Genomic DNA, 18,256 nt, shown 5'->3' on the forward strand with positions numbered 1-18,256 from the left:
CCGTAGAAAACATACTGTTTAAACTACTTTTGGAAGTTGCAGCTTTATTCAGAATTCGAAATCTGTAATTGGCGAAGAACAGCTAAGAAAGCAGTGCTTTCCACGGCTTGCACACTCTAACATCTAGACTTCTTTGTTTATCCTCGTTTTCCATTCCTGGGAATTCTGTGTTGCGTTGATAAAAATGTTCAAATTCGAAAGTTATTATCGAAACTCACTCTCATTATAGAATTCGCTTTTGTGAATGGACGATAAAAGATTGAGACATATGGGTGCTATTCATATTAAACCGAAATACGACTGGGACAAATACAAGTTTCTATCAAACTTGGGCGAAGGTGCTTTTGGTGAAGTGTTTTTGGTGAAAAGTTGTGAAGACAGAAAGAATTATGCTTTGAAGAAGATAAAATGTGAAACAAATGATGATCTTGAACATGTGACGGAAGAGTTGAAAGCGATGAGTCGACTGGAACATCCAAACATTGTGAAAATAGTAGAGACAATTTGTAAGCAGCAAGACGATTTCTTGGCAGATATCTACATCATTCTTGAGTACTGTCCTCGAGGAACTTTGACACAAAGATTGTCAAAACCACACGATGAAGCCAAACAACTTAAATGGTTGAAACAACTGTCTGAGGCCGTTGCATACATTCATGCCTTAAGTCTAGTGCATCGTGATTTGAAACCAGATAATATTCTGTTCAACGCTAACGATAATGTTAAAGTGGGTGATTTCGGCCTTGCACGAGATTTTGTTTCCGCAAAACGCGAAGATGAAACATGGTTGAATTACTATATGAACAGTTTTTGTGGTATGATATTCTACATGGCTCCAGAGGTATTCGATGGTCATTACAACGAAAAGGCAGACGTATTTGCTTTAGGTTTGCTAATGTATATCATAGTTGAAGCAAAGTACCTTAACATCAATGACAAACGTTGTTATGGTTTGTTTATCAGCCTTAAAGATGGCACATGGGCTCCTCTGGGTTTGCAAATGTATCATGATAAAAAAGGACTTCAATTTACCTTTGAAAAATGCTCTCGGCGAACTGCTCAAATAATCTGTTCTGCTCTTATCTATAATCAAAATGACCGCAGTGATGCAGCATCTATTCATGGAAAGTTGAAGGATATTCAGCGAATGTGAAAACTGCAAATTAATGCTTTGCACTATCAAGAAAAGTACAGATGTAGTGCGAAAGAAAAACGATGGGATTCAATAGAATCATTCAGCATTAATGGCTGGAATATACACAATGATAAAACAGCCCTGTTTAAAACAATAAATGCATTATATAACTAGTTGATTGTTAATGGAGTCAAACGTTCACTGATATAAATTTTTTTTATTGAACAAGCTTTCGGCTGTCTGTCCATAACCCGTCGATGGCTGTAGACAGACAGCCGAAAGTTTGTTCAAAAAATTTTATGTCAGTGAACATTTGACTCCATAATGTATAATCCTGATATCGGATCACGCATTTTTACAGTTGACTGTTGTATTTAAGCATGTAATTTAACATGAGGATGTATGAGGATCTAATTTAACGAGAATATAGCTACACACACTATTTTTATATATTTTTCCGAAAACCACAAATGAAAGTAAAAGCACAGACCCTTTCAACTCATTGTCCCATTTGAATATAAACAAAAGAGGGAGGGCCTTGGAAAAATAAATGCCTTTTATATAGCTATACTATATTGAAATTACATGATCTTAACGAAAGCGATAGATGACATTTATATATAGACAACAGGTACAAGCATAGGTACAACAGGTACAGTACGATTTCCTCTTAAAGTCCTGTTTTAAGAAAATACAAAAACATCTTTCTCAACCTGTGAAATTTATTACTATTTATGACACTAAAAAACTGTCCTATTTTTTCTCTAACAAAGACAAACTTCCTTCACTTTCTCGCAGTAATCTTATATACGAAATGACTGAGAGCGAAAACGCTCAATTCCTGGCGACTCTACAAAACCAGTTCTCACAACTCAATGAACTCCCTCCACCTCCCAGAACTCTCTCTCCTATAGAAAACCTTTTATTCAACAACTAAAAATACTTCACTCAACCAAATCTAACAACTACCACATTCTTGCTTTTCTTGAAGCACTACTCATCAAACATAACAAACCTTTTCTCAACACGGGACTTAAGGCTAGCAAAGAATTACAAGTCTTTTCTTAACTTATAACACACTCATTCTACCAGTCGGGTCGGCAGTTTCAATTCATCCTTTTGAAATACTACACCTCTTCCAACTCTTCCTTTGTAAATATCACACTATTTAATTTCTATTGCTTATTTCCGTTTACTTATTTCATGCGTTGTAAATATACATGTGTATGTATGGTTTTAAATACCATTCTGTCTGAGGATGACTTTGAAATAAAGTCGAAAATTTACAGTTTACTTCTCGTCTTGTCTTGATTCATATTTTGCAATCTCAAGATGTATTGCTTCTTCGGAATTTGTTTTATATTATACTTCTTCAAATTGTCGGCTGGTCATGGTTTTTAGGTACAAGCAAATAAAGCAATGGGTTCTCATTATTTATGTAAATAAGTTATACTAGAAGGTAGTGCTGTAGAACTAAATTTATCAGATGGGGGGTTCTCTTGACGAAGCTGAAGTGATAAACTTATGAAAAATTACCCATTTCAAAGGTGGAAGGGGAGCTCCTCCCCGAGCGCTCTCTACTTCTACAGCACTGCTAGAAGGGAGAAGCTTGGAGAAGGTGATTTTGGAACAGTTAGTCAAGCAGTAGCCGACAACATAAAGTCTCAAATCTACGCTGTTAAAGATATCATAGGACATTCTTAATAAGTATTTTTCAGACCATGTATCAAGGTCTGGCGTCAAATACGTGGAAATTACAATGCAAAGCAACTCAAATCACAAGTATAAACTTTGTGTATACATCCCACAAGATTTTCAAAACTCCTGCCATGAGCTGCTAGTGGTAGAACCAAAGATTATGAAAAAATGTGACGGCAAGGCTTTCCCTTCTCCGAGCTATTCATTTCACACCTTAAGTGAAAAGGAATATTACATCAAAATTTGTCATTATATTCTTGAAATTTGGACGGACGACATAACGTTTTATCAAGTGTTCATGACAGGTCGTTTATGGATTGAAGGTTATGAAGGTCATCTTAACACTGGGAAAGACATAAGCTTTTATCTAACTGAGTAGAAAAATCAACAGAACCAAGTACGAAATCAAAAACAGGACCCTACTCACCCTAGTAGCGAAGAAGAATCTAGTCTTATCTTATAAAATACTATATGACATTAATTATTTAGTGTGAAACTCTTTATTGAATGAAAATAATCATAAACCTGGCTATTTCTAACATCGCAATATGTTTGCAAATTTCGATGACATGGAAAACGAGTGTAGCTCTCAATATCTTTTTAGCCTCACTAGTTAGCTATTCATTTCTTTCCTTTCAACGACTTCATTATCACTTTTATGAACAGAACTTTTTAACATGCGCTTGAGCTGATGCATTTAATTGACAATAAATTTTCAAATTGTGAAGCTATTTACATTGAAGAACAGTTACATTATTGACTTTTAAAAAACGCCTTGCAAATTTCATGTATGTGAATTGTTAGTAACCCTGAAGTGTTGTATAAATATGAATATGAAAGAAAATTATGATCAATACAAACCTATATGTTACAAGCATCTTGTATAATTTATACCTGTTGAGGTCAAGTTAAATACAGTTGTACATGGTGATGTCATGACGTCAATAGATTCATTCAGTGTCTGTTGTTCTCAAGTAAAGTTATATATTTGTGTAATTACACCATCAGTATTTAAGCTCCTTTACGTTACACCGACATTTTAACGATGGTAGATGAGTCGGTTGATTTTATATAATCAATTATTATCTGAACTTGTTCATTTTATGTCATCAATTATTATCTGAACTTGTTGATTTTATGTCATCAATTATTGTCTGGACTTTTTCATTACGATAGATCTTCTCTGTCTTTTCATTGTCTTGAGTGGCAGCACACAAGATCATCACTTCACATTCGTTTATCAAGCGAACTTGAAATTTCTTATCACAATAGTTGAAAGAAATATCGCCATTATCCATCGTTGCATCTTCAGGATTCAATTCGGCATCGATTCTATTCTTTATTGCACGCAATTTCAAGTGGGTTTCGTCTTTAGACATTTCGGTATCACAGAAAGTTTGCTCTTTGCTGAAATTGCTCACATTGCCGTTTTGAGATTTAAGATCTATAGACAGCACTCTTGGTATTGAATGAATCAGCTTTCTGAAAGGACTTTCGTCTTCCAGTATGCGCAATTGCAAACTTTCGCCTTTCAATGGATCCACTTCTTCTTTCAGAAAATCGCTGTTTGTACAGTAAAAATTAGGATCCTTTGCTTTCTTATTTTCGCATATATCAATGACCACATGATCTTTTTGTAATGAAAGATTCGTCAATCCTTGTATTAACTTAAACAAACGCATGTCATAAATTTTTGCGACGTATCCAACACAGTCTAGGTGATTATCTTGTGCAGCATTAAATTCCTCGTCGTTTGAAACGACCAAATGAACGACCACGTTCGAACTGGGCGTTCGTAAGCCATACAAGAAACAACACAAACCACCATAACCAATTTTACTTTCAAAGCAACTTACCAATCGTTCGTGTTCACTTTTGAATATATAAACGTATTGAATTGTGGGGATCAATTTTGATGGCATTATAAATTAAGTTAAAGCTTTGTCGTTTTTTTGTGATCTTTGTTGGATCAACAGCGTTCAATCTTGAGTCGCTCTTGAGATGCTTACGTTTACAGAGATGTGAAAGTTGTTTGTATATTTAATGATGTAATGCAACTAACGATTTTCCCTTATGTTGTTTATTGCGTCATTTTGTAAATGAAATTGAAAGTGCGAAAGCTAATTCTTGGAGTTTCAATATCATTTCCGTGGAAAATAATTTCCTAGTTATATGCGTCCGTAGAAAACATACTGTTTAAACTACTTCTTGAAGTTGCAGCTTTATTCAGAATTCGAAATCTGTAATTGGCGAAGAACAGCTAAGAAAGCAGTGCTTTCCACGGCTTGCACACTCTAACATCCAAACTTCTCTATTTATTCTCGTTTTCCATTCCTGGGAATTCTGTGTTGTGTTGATAAAAATGTTCAAATTCGAAAGTTATTATCGGAACTCACTCTCATTATAGAATTCGCTTTTGTGAATGGATTGAGACATATGGGTGCTATTCAGATTAAGCCGAAATACGACTGGGACAAATACAAGTTTATATCAAACTTGGGCGAAGGTGCTTTTGGTGAAGTGTTTTTGGTGAACAGTTGTGAAGACAGAAAGAATTATGCTTTGAAGAAGATAAAATGTGAAACAAATGATGATCTTGAACATGTGACGGAAGAGTTGAAAGCGGTGAGTCGACTGGAACATCCAAACATTGTGAAAATAGTAGAGACACTTCATGAACAGCAACACAATTTCTCAGCAGATATCTACATCATTCTTGAGTACTGTCCTCGAGGAACTTTAACACAAAGATTGTCAAAACCGTACAATGAAGCCAAACAACTTAAATGGTTGAAACAACTGTCTTAAGCTGTTGCGTACATTCATGCCTTAAGTCTAGTGCATCGTGATTTGAAACCACATAATACTCTGTTCAACGCTAACGATAATGTTAAAGTGGGGGACTTTGGCCTTGCACGAGATTTTGTTTCGCAAAACATGAACATGAAACATTGAAACTATATGAAGTTTTTTGTTGATGATATTTACATGGCTCCAGAGGTATTCGATGGTCATTACAGAAAAGGCAGACGTATTTGCTTTAGGTTTGCTAATGTATATCATAGTTGAAGCAAAGTACCTTAACATCAATGACAAACGTTGTTAAACGTTTAGCCTTAAAAATGGCACATAGCTATCTATTTGCAAATTATCATGATAAAAAGGACTTCAATTTACCTTTGAAAAAGCTAGAATTGCTCAAATAATCGGTTTGCTCTTATCTATAATCAAAATGACCGCAGTGATGCAGCACTATTCATGAAACTGAAAAATGATGAAAAAGACAAATTAATGCTTTGCATAATCAATAAAATGATGAGTGCGAAAGATGGGATTCAATAAATCATTGAACAATAATGGCTTCATTCAGAACCTCCTATAGAAAACCTTTTATTCAACAATAAACTAGTTGAAACCAAATCTAACAACTAACATTTTTTTCTTGAACACTACTCATCAAACAACAAACCCTCAACAGGCTTAACAGACAGAATTAAATTTTTTAACATAAAATTTTTACCAGTTGCGTTTAACATCCTGAAATCCTACATCTTAACTTTTTTGTAAATATCACACTATTTAATTTCTATTTTTTTCCGAATATACATGATTGAAATATAATACAGTATTTTTATATATTTGTCCGAAACCACTTTGAAATAAAGTCAAATTTCAGATTCTCGTTTGTCTTGAAACAAAGAGAGGAATCTTAAGAATGCCTTTCTTCTTAGCTATTTATCTTGAATTTACGTAATCTTCAAAACGACGACATTTATATAGACAACAGGTACAAGCAAATAAAGCAATGAATTCTCATTATTTATGTAAAGTAAGTTATACTAGAAGGTAGTGCTGTAGAACTAAATTTATCAGATGGGGGGCTCTCTTGACGAAGCTGAAGTCATAAAATTATGAAAAATTACCCATCTCAAAGGTAGAAGGGGGGCTCCTCGCCCAAGCGCTCCCCACTTCTACAGCACTGCAAGAAGGGAGAAGCTTGGAGAAGGTGATTTTCGAACATTTAGTAAAGCAGTGGAAGACAACATAAAGTCATAAATCTACGCTGTTAAAGATATCATAGGACATTCTTAATAAGTATCTCCCAGGCCATGTATCAAGGTCTGGCGTCAAACACGTGGAAATTACAATGCAAAGCAACTCAAATCGCAATTATAAACTTCGTGTATACATCCCACAAGATTTTCCCAACTCCTGTCAAGAACTAGTAGTGGTAGAACCAAAGATTATGAAAAAATGTGATGGAAAGGCTTTACCTTGTCCGAGCTATTTATTTCACACCTTAAGTGAAAAGGATGGTTACATCAAAATTTGTCATTATATTCTTGAAATTTGGACGGACGACATTACGTTTTATCAAGTGTTCATGAATGGTCATTTATGGATCGAAGCTTATGAAGGTCATCTTAACACTGGAAAAGAGATAAGCTTTTACCTAAGAGATCAGAAAAGTCAACAGAACCAAGTACGAAATCAAAGACAGGACCCTACTCATCCTAGTAGCGAAGAAGAATCTAGTCTTATCTTATAAAATACTATATGACATTAATTATTTAGTGTGAAACTCTTTATTGAATGAAAATAATCATAAACCTGGCTATTTCTAACATCGCAATATGTTTGCAAATTTCGATGACATGGAAAACGAGTTTAGCTCTCAATATCTTTTTAGCCTCACTAGTTAGCTATTCATTTCTTTCCTTTCAATGATTTCATTATCACTTTTATGAACAGAACTTTTTAACATGCGCTTGAGCTGATGCATTTAATTGACCATAAATTTTCAAATTGTTAAGCTATTTACATTGAAGAACAGTTACATTATTGACTTTTAAAGAACGCCTTGCAAATTTCATGTATGTGAATTGTTAGTAACCCTGGAGTGTTGTATAAATATGAATATGAAAGAAAATTATGATCAATACAAACCTATATGTTACAAGCATCTTGTATAATTTATACCTGTTGAGGTCAAGTTAAATACAGTTGTACATGGTGATGTCATGACGTCAATAGATTCATTCAGTGTGTGTTGTTCTTGAGTAAAGTTATATATTTGTGTAATTAAACGATCAGTATTTAAGCTCCTTTACGTTACACCGACATTTTAACGAAGGTAGATGAGTCGGCTCATTTTATATAATCAATTATTATCTAAACTTGTTGATTTTATGTCATCAATTATTGTCTGAACTTTTTCATTACGATAGATCTTCTCTTTCTTTTCGTTGTCTTGAGTGGCAGCACACAAGATCATTACTTCACATTCGTTTATCAAGCAAACTTGAAATTTCTTATCACAATAGTTGAAAGAAATATCGCCATTATCCATCGTTGCATCTTCAAGATTCAATTCGACATCGATTCTATTCTTTATTGCAAGCAATTTCAAGTGGGTTTCGTCTTTAGACATTTCGGTATCACAGAAAGTTTGCTCTTTGCTGAAATTGCTCACATTGCCGTTTTGAGATTTAAGATCTATAGACAGCACTCTTGGTATTGAATGAACCAGCTTTCTGAAAGGACTTTCGTCTTCCAGTATGCGCAATTGCAAACTTTCGCCTTTCAGTGGATCCACTGCTTCTTTCAGAAGATCGCTGTTTGTACAGAAAAAATTAGGATCCTTTGCTTTCTTATTTTCGCATATATCAATGACCACATGATCTTTATGAAATGAAAGATTCGTCAATCCTTGTATTATCTTAAACAAACGCATGTCATAAATTTTTGCGACGTATCCAACACAGTCTAGGTGATTATCTTGTGCAGCATTAAATTCCTCGTCGTTTGAAACGACCAAATGAACGACCACGTTCGAACTGTGCGTTCGTAAGCCATACAAGAAACAACACAAACCACCATAACCAATTTCACTTTCAAAGCAACTTACCAATCGTTCGTGTTCACTTTTGAATATATAAACGTATTGAATTGTGGGGATCAATTTTGATGGCATTATAAATTAAGTTAAAGCTTTGTCGTATTTTTGTGATCTTTGTTGGATCAACAGCGTTCAATCTTGAGTCGCTCTTGAGATGCTTACGTTTACAGAGATGTGAAAGTTGTTTGTATATTTAATGATGTAATGCAACTAACGATTTTCCCTTTTTTTATTGCGTCATTTTGTAAATGAAATTGAAAGTGCGAAAGCTAATTCTTGGAGTTTCAATATCATTTCCGGGGAAAATAATTTTCTCGTTATATGCGTCCGTAGAAAACATACTGTTTGAACTACTTTTGGAAGTTGCAGCTTTATTCAGAATTCGAAATCCGTAATTGGCAAAGAACAGCTAAGAAAGCAATGTTTTCCAGCGTTAGCACACTCTAGCATCTAGACTTCTTTGTTTATCCTCGTTTTCCATTTCTGGGAATTCTGTGTTGTGTTGATAAAAATGTTCAAATTCGAAAGTTATTATCGAAACTCACTCTCATTATGATAAAAAGGCCTAAATGTTTACACTGATGATAAATACCAACGATTAATAGATAACATTATGTTGTTTTACCATAGAAGTATAGAATTCGCTATTGTGAATGGACGATAAAAGATTGAGACATATGGGTGCTATTCAGATTAAGCCGAAATACGACTGGAAGAAATACAAATTTGTGTCAGAATTGGGTGATGGCGCTTTTGGTAAAGTGTTTTTGGTGAACAGTTGTGAAGACAGAAAGAATTATGCTTTGAAGAAGATAAAATGTGAAACGAATGATGATCTTGAACATGTGACGGAAGAGTTGAAAGCGATGAGTCGACTGGAACATCCAAACATTGTGAAAATAGTAGAGACAGTTTGTAAGCAGCGAGACGATTTCTTGGCAGATATCTACATCATTCTTGAGTACTGTTCTAAAGGAACTTTAACTCAAAGATTGTCAAAACCGTACAATGAAGCCAAACAAATTAAATGGTTGAAACAACTGTCTGAGGCCGTTGCATACATTCATGCCTTAAGTCTAGTGCATCGTGATTTGAAACCAGATAATATTCTGTTCAGTGCTAACGATAATGTTAAAGTGGGGGACTTTGGCCTTGCACGAGATTTTGTTTCCGCAAAACGCGAAGATGAAACATGGTTGAATTACTATATGAACAGTTTTTGTGGTACGATATTCTACATGGCTCCAGAGGTATTCGATGGTCATTACAACGAAAAGGCAGACGTATTTGCTTTAGGTTTGTTGATGTATATCTTAGTTGAAGCAAAGTACCTTAACATCAATGGCAAACGTTGTTATGGTTTGTTTATCAGCTTTAAAGATGGCACATGGGCTCCTCTGGGTTTGCAAATGTATCATGATAAAAAAGGACTTCAATTTACCTTTGAAAAATGCTCTCGGCGAATTGCTCAAATAATCGGTTCTGCTCTTATCTATAATCAAAATGACCGCAGTGATGCAGCATCTATAAATGGAAAGTTGAAAAGCATTCAGCGAATGTGAAAACTGCAAATTAATGCTTTGCACTATCAAGAAAAGTACAGATGTAGTGCGAAAGAAAAACGATGGGATTCAATAGAATCATTCAGCATTAATGGCTGGGATATTCACAATGATAAAAACAGCCCTGTTTAAAACAATAAATGCATTATATAACTAGTTGATTGTTAATGGAGTCAAACGCTCAGTGATGTAAATTTTTTTATCGAACAAGCTTTTGGCTGTCTGTCCATAACCCGTCGAAGGCTGTACACAGACAGCCGAAAGATTGTTCAACAAAAAATTTTATATCAGTAAACGTTTGACTGCATTATGTATAATCCTGATATCGGATCACGTATTTTTATAGTTGATTGTTGTATTTAAGCATGCAATTTAACATGAGGATGTATGAGGATCTAATTGAACGAGAATATAGCTATAAACTATTTTTATATATTTTTCCATAAACCACAAATGAAAGTAAAAGCACAGACCAATTCAACTCATTGTCTCATTTGAATATAAACAAAAGAGAAAGGGCCTTGGAAGAAAAAATGCCTTTCTTATAGCTATACTATCTTGAATTTACGTAATCTTAAAGAAAACGATAACGACATTTATATATAGACAACAAGTACAAGCAAATAAAGGAATGGGTTCTCATTATTTATGTGAAGTAAGTTATACTAGAAGGGAGAAGCTTGGAGAAGGTGGATTTGGAACAGTTAGTAAAGCCGTGGACGACAACATAAAGTCTCAAATCTACGCTGTTGAAGATACCATACGTCGTAGCAATGAAGATCTGCAATTCTCTGTAGACGAAATTTTGCCAACTGAGTAAAATAGTTTAGTGTTTGGAATAGAGAACTTGTTTCATTTCCATTGACTTTCACGTTTTTCCAGAATACTTACATATTCATGCGCTCTTTTTGTCTTTTTAAATATTTTTTATTCCTGCTGGCCTATTTTATACTTCTTAAATTGGCAGTTTTTTTTATCTTAATTTTCACTCATTTCACACATACGGGAAATAAATAATTCCTTCAATTTGATGTTTTCTATATGCGTGAGACAAGGAGCCAATTTTTAATCATCATTATTAACGAATGTGCTATGACACAATGGCATATTAGGACAGTCTCAGTCTGTGAATATATGTATACACGAACCTTCACAATTATCGATTCTGCTCACGCCATGTAGAAAGACAAGGTATAATTGTCCATGATATTTTGCTTTCGGTTTGAAAACATGCGGGACGCCTGGAAATTCTTAGAAAGGACGTCTTGCATGTCAATAAACACAGTTTAATGTTTCATTCTGCTTTGTTTTCACTATAATAGTCGTTGTCGCTAACCAAATGTTCAAAAACACTGCCGAAGAGAGGAGCAACTTTTAAAGAATTAGGAAGCAAAGATGTCATTTGACGCATTTTCTCCGGCACAAAAGCAAAGAATCATAGTAGAAAGGATCTTCTTCAGAAATACTTCCCAGGCCGTGTATCATGGTCTGGCGTTAAATACGTGGAAATTACAATGCAAAGCAACTCAAATCGCAACTATAAACTTCGTGTATACATCGCGCAAGATTTTCCCAACTCCTGTCCCGAACTGGTAGTGGTAGAACCAAAGATTATGAAAAAATGTGACGGCAAGGCTTTACCTACTTTTAGTCATTCATTTCACACTTTAGGGGAGAAGGATGGTTACATCAAAATTTGTCATTATATTACCGAAAGTTGGACGGACGACATAACGTTTTATCAAGTGTTCATGAAAGGTCGTTTATGGATTGAAGCTTATGAAGGTCATCTTAACACTGGAAAAGACATAAGCCTTTACCTAAGAGATCAGAAAAGTCAACAGAACCAAGTACGAAATCAAAGAGAGAACCCTACTCACCCTAGTAGAGAAGAAGAATCTTGTCTTATCTTATAAAATACAACATGACATTAATTATTTAGTGTGAAACTCTTTATTGAATCAAATAAGAAAGTTTGCAGACAGACAGCCGAAAGTTTGTTCAACAAAAAATTTTATATCAGTGAACGTTTGACTGCATTATGTATAATCCTGATATCGGATCACGCATTTTTTCCCAGCTGATTGTTGTATTTAAGCATGCAATTTAACATGAGGATGTATAAGGATCTAATTTAACGAGAATATAGCTATACACACTATTTTTATTTATTTTTCCGAAAACCACAAATGAAAGTAAAAGCACAGACCCTTTCAACTCATTGTCTCGTTTGAATATAAAGAAAAGAGGGAGGGCCTTGGAAAAATAAATGCCTTTTATATAGCTATACTATATTGAAATTACATGATCTTAACGAAAGCGTTAGACGACAATTATATATGGCAACAAGTATAGAGATATTACATGTCGTAACAATGAAGACCTGAAATACTCTGTAGCAGAAATTCGTTCTCTTGGTCAATAAAGATGGCAGGGATGAAGACAATTCATATTTTTGAAATGTGATGCACTATCCTGGCTAGGAGATATTAAACAATGGCTTATTTTTTGCATGTCTTTGACAAAAATGTCGCAATTTTAGAAAAGCTTTCAAATGCATTGGATAATTAGCAATAATTAAGTGCAATTAATTGGAATATTAAACTTATTAGCCAAACGGACAATTGTAAGATTTAGAAACGAGGTTGGAACGTAAATGGCTTGAACTATGAATAACTTCATTTTGTGCACCTTTGATCATTTTGCTGTGCATGATAGGAGGTGTTTTGTTTTCAACATCATAATTTTTACTGTTTTTTTTCTGATTTTTTCTCAGTTCCCTCCTTTGGACGAACAGAACGAGGCTTGTCGTTTTCAACATCACTGTGAGTGGGAGCAAACGAGATTTTCATTCCTCTTTGATACGTCGATCAAGCGAACTTGCAATTTCTTATCACAATAGTTGAAAAATACCGCCATTATCCATCGTCAAATCTTTAGGATTCATTTCAGCATCGATTCTATTCTTTAATGCATGCAATTTCAAGTGAGTTTCGTGTTTAGACTTTTTCGATGACAGAAAGTCGATTTCGGACTGAGTTAACTCTGTTCTTTATTGACGCTCGACACATTGAGTATTTGAGAGTTTTTTTTGGACGAATCCGCGATCTGAAAGAATTTTCGTCTTCCAGTATGCGCACTAGTTGGCATTTACGTTTCAGTGGATCCAGTTTTTGATGAAAAATGCCGCCATTCGTGCAGAATGCTTTCAGTGCTTTAAGGTTTTTTACTTTCTCTTTTATCTTTTACCAGGTGATCCAGTTTAGATGACAAATTCCTCGATCCTTGCACGATTTCAACTACTAAGCGCCTGCTGTAAAATTTTTGAGACGCATCAAGTTTAGGTGATTATCTTGAGCGGCAATAATTCCTCGTCGTTGGAAACGACCAGCTGAACCACGTTTAAACTGTGCGTTTGAACTGCGCGTACAAGAAGCAAAACAGACCACCATCACCAATTTTACTTTCAAAGCAACTTTCTAATCGTTTTTGCTCACTTTTATATATATAAACGCATTGTAAAGTCGGAACCCATTTCTAGCCTCATCAATCGTACCGATTTTTTTATGAGTCGTTCTTGAAGTGTTTATATATCTGCAAAAAATGTCTGCATGTATAATGATGTAATGCAACAGATGATTTCCCCCATTGTTCATGGCGTCATTTTAAAAAAGAAAATGAAACTGCGAATGCTAATTCTTGGAGTTCCAATGTCATTTCCGGGTAAAATACCTTTCTCTTTATATGCGTCTAAAATTCTCTTAGAAGTTGCATCTCTATTCAGAATTCGAAATCTACTATTGGTAGCAACCAGGTAGGAAAGGAATGTCCTCCATAGTGATAGTACAATCCAATACAGAAGATTTATAGAGATCTTTCTGTGTTTCCCATTTTTGGGAATTCCCCTGTTTTGTTGATAAAAAATACTCAAATTCTAAAGTGATTATCGCAACTTATACTTATGATAAAAAGGTCTGAATGCTTAAACTGATGATGAATAACAGTATATAAAACTGGGAACTTTATATTGGTATAACTTAGAAGAGAAGAATTCGCTTTTGTTATTGGATGATAAAGATTGAGACATGGGTACCATCCTGAATAAGCCGAATTGCGACAGTGATAAGTACAAAGTTATATCAAAATTGGGTGAAGGCGCTTTTGGTGAAGTGTTTTTGGTGAAGAGCAGCGAAAATAGAAAGAATTATGCTTTGAAGAAGATAAAATGTGAAACAAATGATGATCTTGAAAATGTGACGGAAGAGTTAAATGCGCTTAATCGACTGGAACATCCAAACATTGTGAAAATAGTAGAGACAGTTTGTAAGCAGCGAGACGATTTCTTGGCAGATATCTACATCATTCTTGAGTACTGTTCTAAAGGAACTTTAACTCAAAGATTGTCAAAACCGTACAATGAAGCCAAACAAATTAAATGGTTGAAACAACTGTCTGAGGCCGTTGCATACATTCATGCCTTAAGTCTAGTGCATCGTGATTTGAAACCAGATAATATTCTGTTCAGTGCTAACGATAATGTTAAAGTGGGGGACTTTGGCCTTGCACGAGATTTTGTTTCCGCAAAACGCGAAGATGAAACATGGTTGAATTACTATATGAACAGTTTTTGTGGTACGATATTCTACATGGCTCCAGAGGTATTCGATGGTCATTACAACGAAAAGGCAGACGTATTTGCTTTAGGTTTGTTGATGTACGTCATAGCTGAACGAATATACAATTACATCGAAGGCAAACTTTGTTATGGTTTGTTTCTCAGACTTGACGATGGAACATGGACTCCTCTGGGTTTGCAAATGTATATTGATAAAAAAGGACTTCATGATCAATTTTCCTTTAAAAAATGCTCTTCGCGTGTTGCTCGAATCATCGAGTCAGCACTTGTTTATAATCAAAATGACCGCAGTGATGCAGCATCTCTTCATGGAAAAATGAAAGATATTCAGTGGATTTGAAAACCTCATCAGCCAATAAATAGTACCACAAAAAAAAGATGTCCAACAAAAAAAACGATAATCACTCAGCTTTAATTGCTGGGATATTGAAATTGATTAAAACTGACCTCATAAAATAGTAACTGCCTGGATATAGCTCATTGATTATTGTATTGAAGATTGGAATGCAACACAAGAGTTAGTCAACGATCTTCAAGGATGTAATTTTACGGGAAGATACGCATGCACTAATAGCTATATATTATGATTTTTTAACGAATATACCTATACTATAATACAGTTGAACGTAATTTGCCGCTATTAAATATATGTAAGGCCCGTTTTAAACGTCGTATTTCACACGAACTGTATGCATTCAAAATAAAATATATTGAGAAATTTCATCTCATTATCATTTATTTTTAACGCATTCAGCACAGGTAAAGTTCGACGTCTCAAACGGGTCCAAGACGTAATAAGCATTTCCAACCATTCTAATGCTTGTCTTTTTTACTTAAATGACAAGATAATAGTGTCTAAAAAGCGACTATAAAGTCGCTTTTTTCACATCGCCAGTATAATGTTTTGCGCTAAGATTTCCAAAAAATTCAGTATTCCTTGAAACATCTTTTTAAACGAAACCATTAATTCTTGTTTTTAGAGGGCAAGCCCCCACAACCATTTCAGGAATTATCCCCTTAGTAAGGATTACCGACTTGTTTGGCTTTATATGTTCAGTGATTGCTATGACGTATTTACGTTAAATTACTTATCCAAATGGTGTAAATGTTTCATGTAAAAAGAATATCTCATACTTTCACATTTTTATATAATTTTTTTTGTATTTAAGGCTTGTTTTAAACGTCAAACTTTAGATGCACCGAGCTTAAAAACAAAAAAAAATGTGATGAACACCTCATTATCTTTTTGTTGTAAAAGTGTTCGGCTCATGCAAAGTTCCACATTCGAAACGAGCCAAAGTTCACTTGAGTTGGAAGAAACCAGATCGTCATCTAAAATTCGTTTATCAAACGAGTCTGCAAAAGAAATTTTTCAATCCTTTGAGTTTACTTTCAAATTTTATTATGAGCACATAGTCGGAAACCATTTCAATGCCATAGCTTTTTCAAGATCTGTCGCTTTTTTGTGATCTTTGTTCGATCAGTTGCACAGATTTAATCTCAAGTGGCTCTTGAGATGTTTTAAGAGCTATGAAAGTTGTCTGTAATTAATGACATAATTCAAGAGATAGTCTTCTCTTTGTTTATGGCGTTCTTTTGTAAACGAAATTGAAAGTGCGAATGCTGATTCTTGGAGTTTCAATATCATTTCATTGGAAAAGATTCTTATTCTTGTATATGTGCATTTATAGAAAACATACTGTCCAAGCTACTATTGGAAGTTGCAGTTTTATTTAGTATCTGTAATTGGCATTAAGCAATGACTTGTAGTGCTGGTAAAGAATGAATCCCAAAAACTTCTCTGTATATCTTCATTTTCTTTTTCTTAGGTATTTCCCCGTTGTGTTTATGACAATGCCTCAATTAAAAAGTTATTATTAAAACTCACATTCATTATGACATAAAAGCTTGAATGCTTAGACTGATGATCAAGAACTCTTCTTTTAACAGGAGACATTGTGATGTTACACCATAAAGAAGAAATCGCTTTTGTGTTTGGACGATAAAGATTAAGATTGCAACTCTGTGATTATGTCAAAATACGACTGGGACAAATACAAGTTTGAATCAAACTTGGGCGAAGGTGCTTTTGGTGAAGTATTTTTGGTAAACAGTTGTGAAGACGGCAAGAATTATGCTTTGAAAAAGTTAAAATGCAGAACGAACGATGATCTTCATAATGTGATGGAAGAATTGAAAGCGATGAGTCGACTGGAACATCCAAACATTGTGAAAATAGTAGAGACAGTTTGTAAGCAGCAAGGCGATTTCTTGGCAGATATCTACATCATTCTTCAGTACTGTCCTCGAGGAACTTTAACTCAAAGATTGTCAAAACAGTACAATGAAGCCAAACAACTTAAATGGTTGAAACAACTGTCTGAAGCCGTTGCGTACATTCATGCTTTAAGTCTAGTGCATCGTGATTTGAAACCAGATAATATTCTGTTCAACGCTAACGATAATGTTAAAGTGGGGGACTTTGGCCTTGCACGAGATTTTGTTTCCGCAAAACGCGAAAATGAAACATGGTTGAATTACTATATGAACAGTTTTTATGGTACGATATTCTACATGGCTCCAGAGGTATTTGATGGTCATTACAACGAAAAGGCAGACGTATTTGCTTTAGGTTTGCTAATGTATATCATAGTTGAAGCAAAGTACCTTAACATCAATGGAAAATGTTGTTATGGTTTGTTTATCAGCCTTAAAGATGGCACATGGGCTCCTCTGGGTTTGCAAATGTATCATGATAAAAAAGGACTTCAATTTACCTTTGAAAAATGCTCTCGGCGTATTGCTCAAATAATCGGGTCTGCTCTTATCTATAATCAAAATGACCGCAGTGATGCAGCATCTATTCATGGAAAGTTAAAGGATATTCAGCGGATGTGAAAACAGCAAATTAATATTTCGTATTATCTATCAAGAAAATAGATTTGTGGCGAAAAGAAAAACAATGAGATTCAGTTGAATCACTGTGCAATAATTGCGAGTATATTGACAATGATAAAAACAGACCTGTTTAAAACAATAAATGCATGATATAGTTAGCTGATTATTGTATTTAACCTGCACAATAGTGAATCTAAACAATTAGATCCTTATGATGTAAGGATCTAGTTTAACGAGAATATAGCTATACACTATTTTTATATCTTTTTCTGAAAACCACAAATGAAAGTAAAAGCACGAAACGTTTCCACTTATTGTCTCATTTGAATATAAACAGAAGAGGGAGGGCCTTGGAAGAGAAATATCTGTCTTATACACTGTTTTGAAATTATATTATCTTGCGGGAAGCGATAGACGACATTTATATT

General features: G+C 34.6%; 4 protein-coding genes across 4 annotated transcripts; all 4 read left to right on the forward strand.

Annotated features, from left to right (window-relative positions):
• The first annotated feature begins 265 nt into the window (after positions 1-265).
• On the forward strand, positions 266-1,153 carry LOC124453423 (eukaryotic translation initiation factor 2-alpha kinase 1-like). Its single transcript, XM_047004244.1, has one exon. The coding sequence runs from the start codon at positions 269-271 to the stop codon at positions 1,151-1,153; it is 885 nt and encodes a 294-aa protein (XP_046860200.1). The 5' UTR covers positions 266-268.
• A 4,116-nt stretch (positions 1,154-5,269) lies between these two features.
• Positions 5,270-5,641, forward strand: LOC124453424 (serine/threonine-protein kinase Nek1-like). The gene has a single exon (XM_047004245.1). It carries the CDS (start codon positions 5,270-5,272, stop codon positions 5,639-5,641), a length of 372 nt encoding a protein of 123 aa, XP_046860201.1.
• Positions 5,642-9,173: 3,532 nt separating this feature from the next.
• Positions 9,174-16,069, forward strand: LOC124453265 (serine/threonine-protein kinase PDIK1L-like). The gene is made up of 2 exons (XM_047004043.1): positions 9,174-10,028; positions 14,999-16,069. The coding sequence occupies exons 1-2, from the start codon at positions 9,386-9,388 to the stop codon at positions 15,268-15,270; spliced, it is 915 nt and encodes a 304-aa protein (XP_046859999.1). The 5' UTR covers positions 9,174-9,385; the 3' UTR covers positions 15,271-16,069.
• An 817-nt stretch (positions 16,070-16,886) lies between these two features.
• On the forward strand, positions 16,887-18,136 carry LOC124453095 (eukaryotic translation initiation factor 2-alpha kinase 1-like). Its single transcript, XM_047003847.1, has one exon. The coding sequence runs from the start codon at positions 16,962-16,964 to the stop codon at positions 17,826-17,828; it is 867 nt and encodes a 288-aa protein (XP_046859803.1). The 5' UTR covers positions 16,887-16,961; the 3' UTR covers positions 17,829-18,136.
• The last annotated feature ends 120 nt before the right edge of the window (positions 18,137-18,256 follow it).

Source organism: Xenia sp. Carnegie-2017, unplaced genomic scaffold, assembly GCF_021976095.1.
Source record: "Xenia sp. Carnegie-2017 unplaced genomic scaffold, XeniaSp_v1 HiC_scaffold_25, whole genome shotgun sequence".
Classification (NCBI taxonomy): domain Eukaryota; kingdom Metazoa; phylum Cnidaria; class Anthozoa; order Malacalcyonacea; family Xeniidae; genus Xenia; species Xenia sp. Carnegie-2017.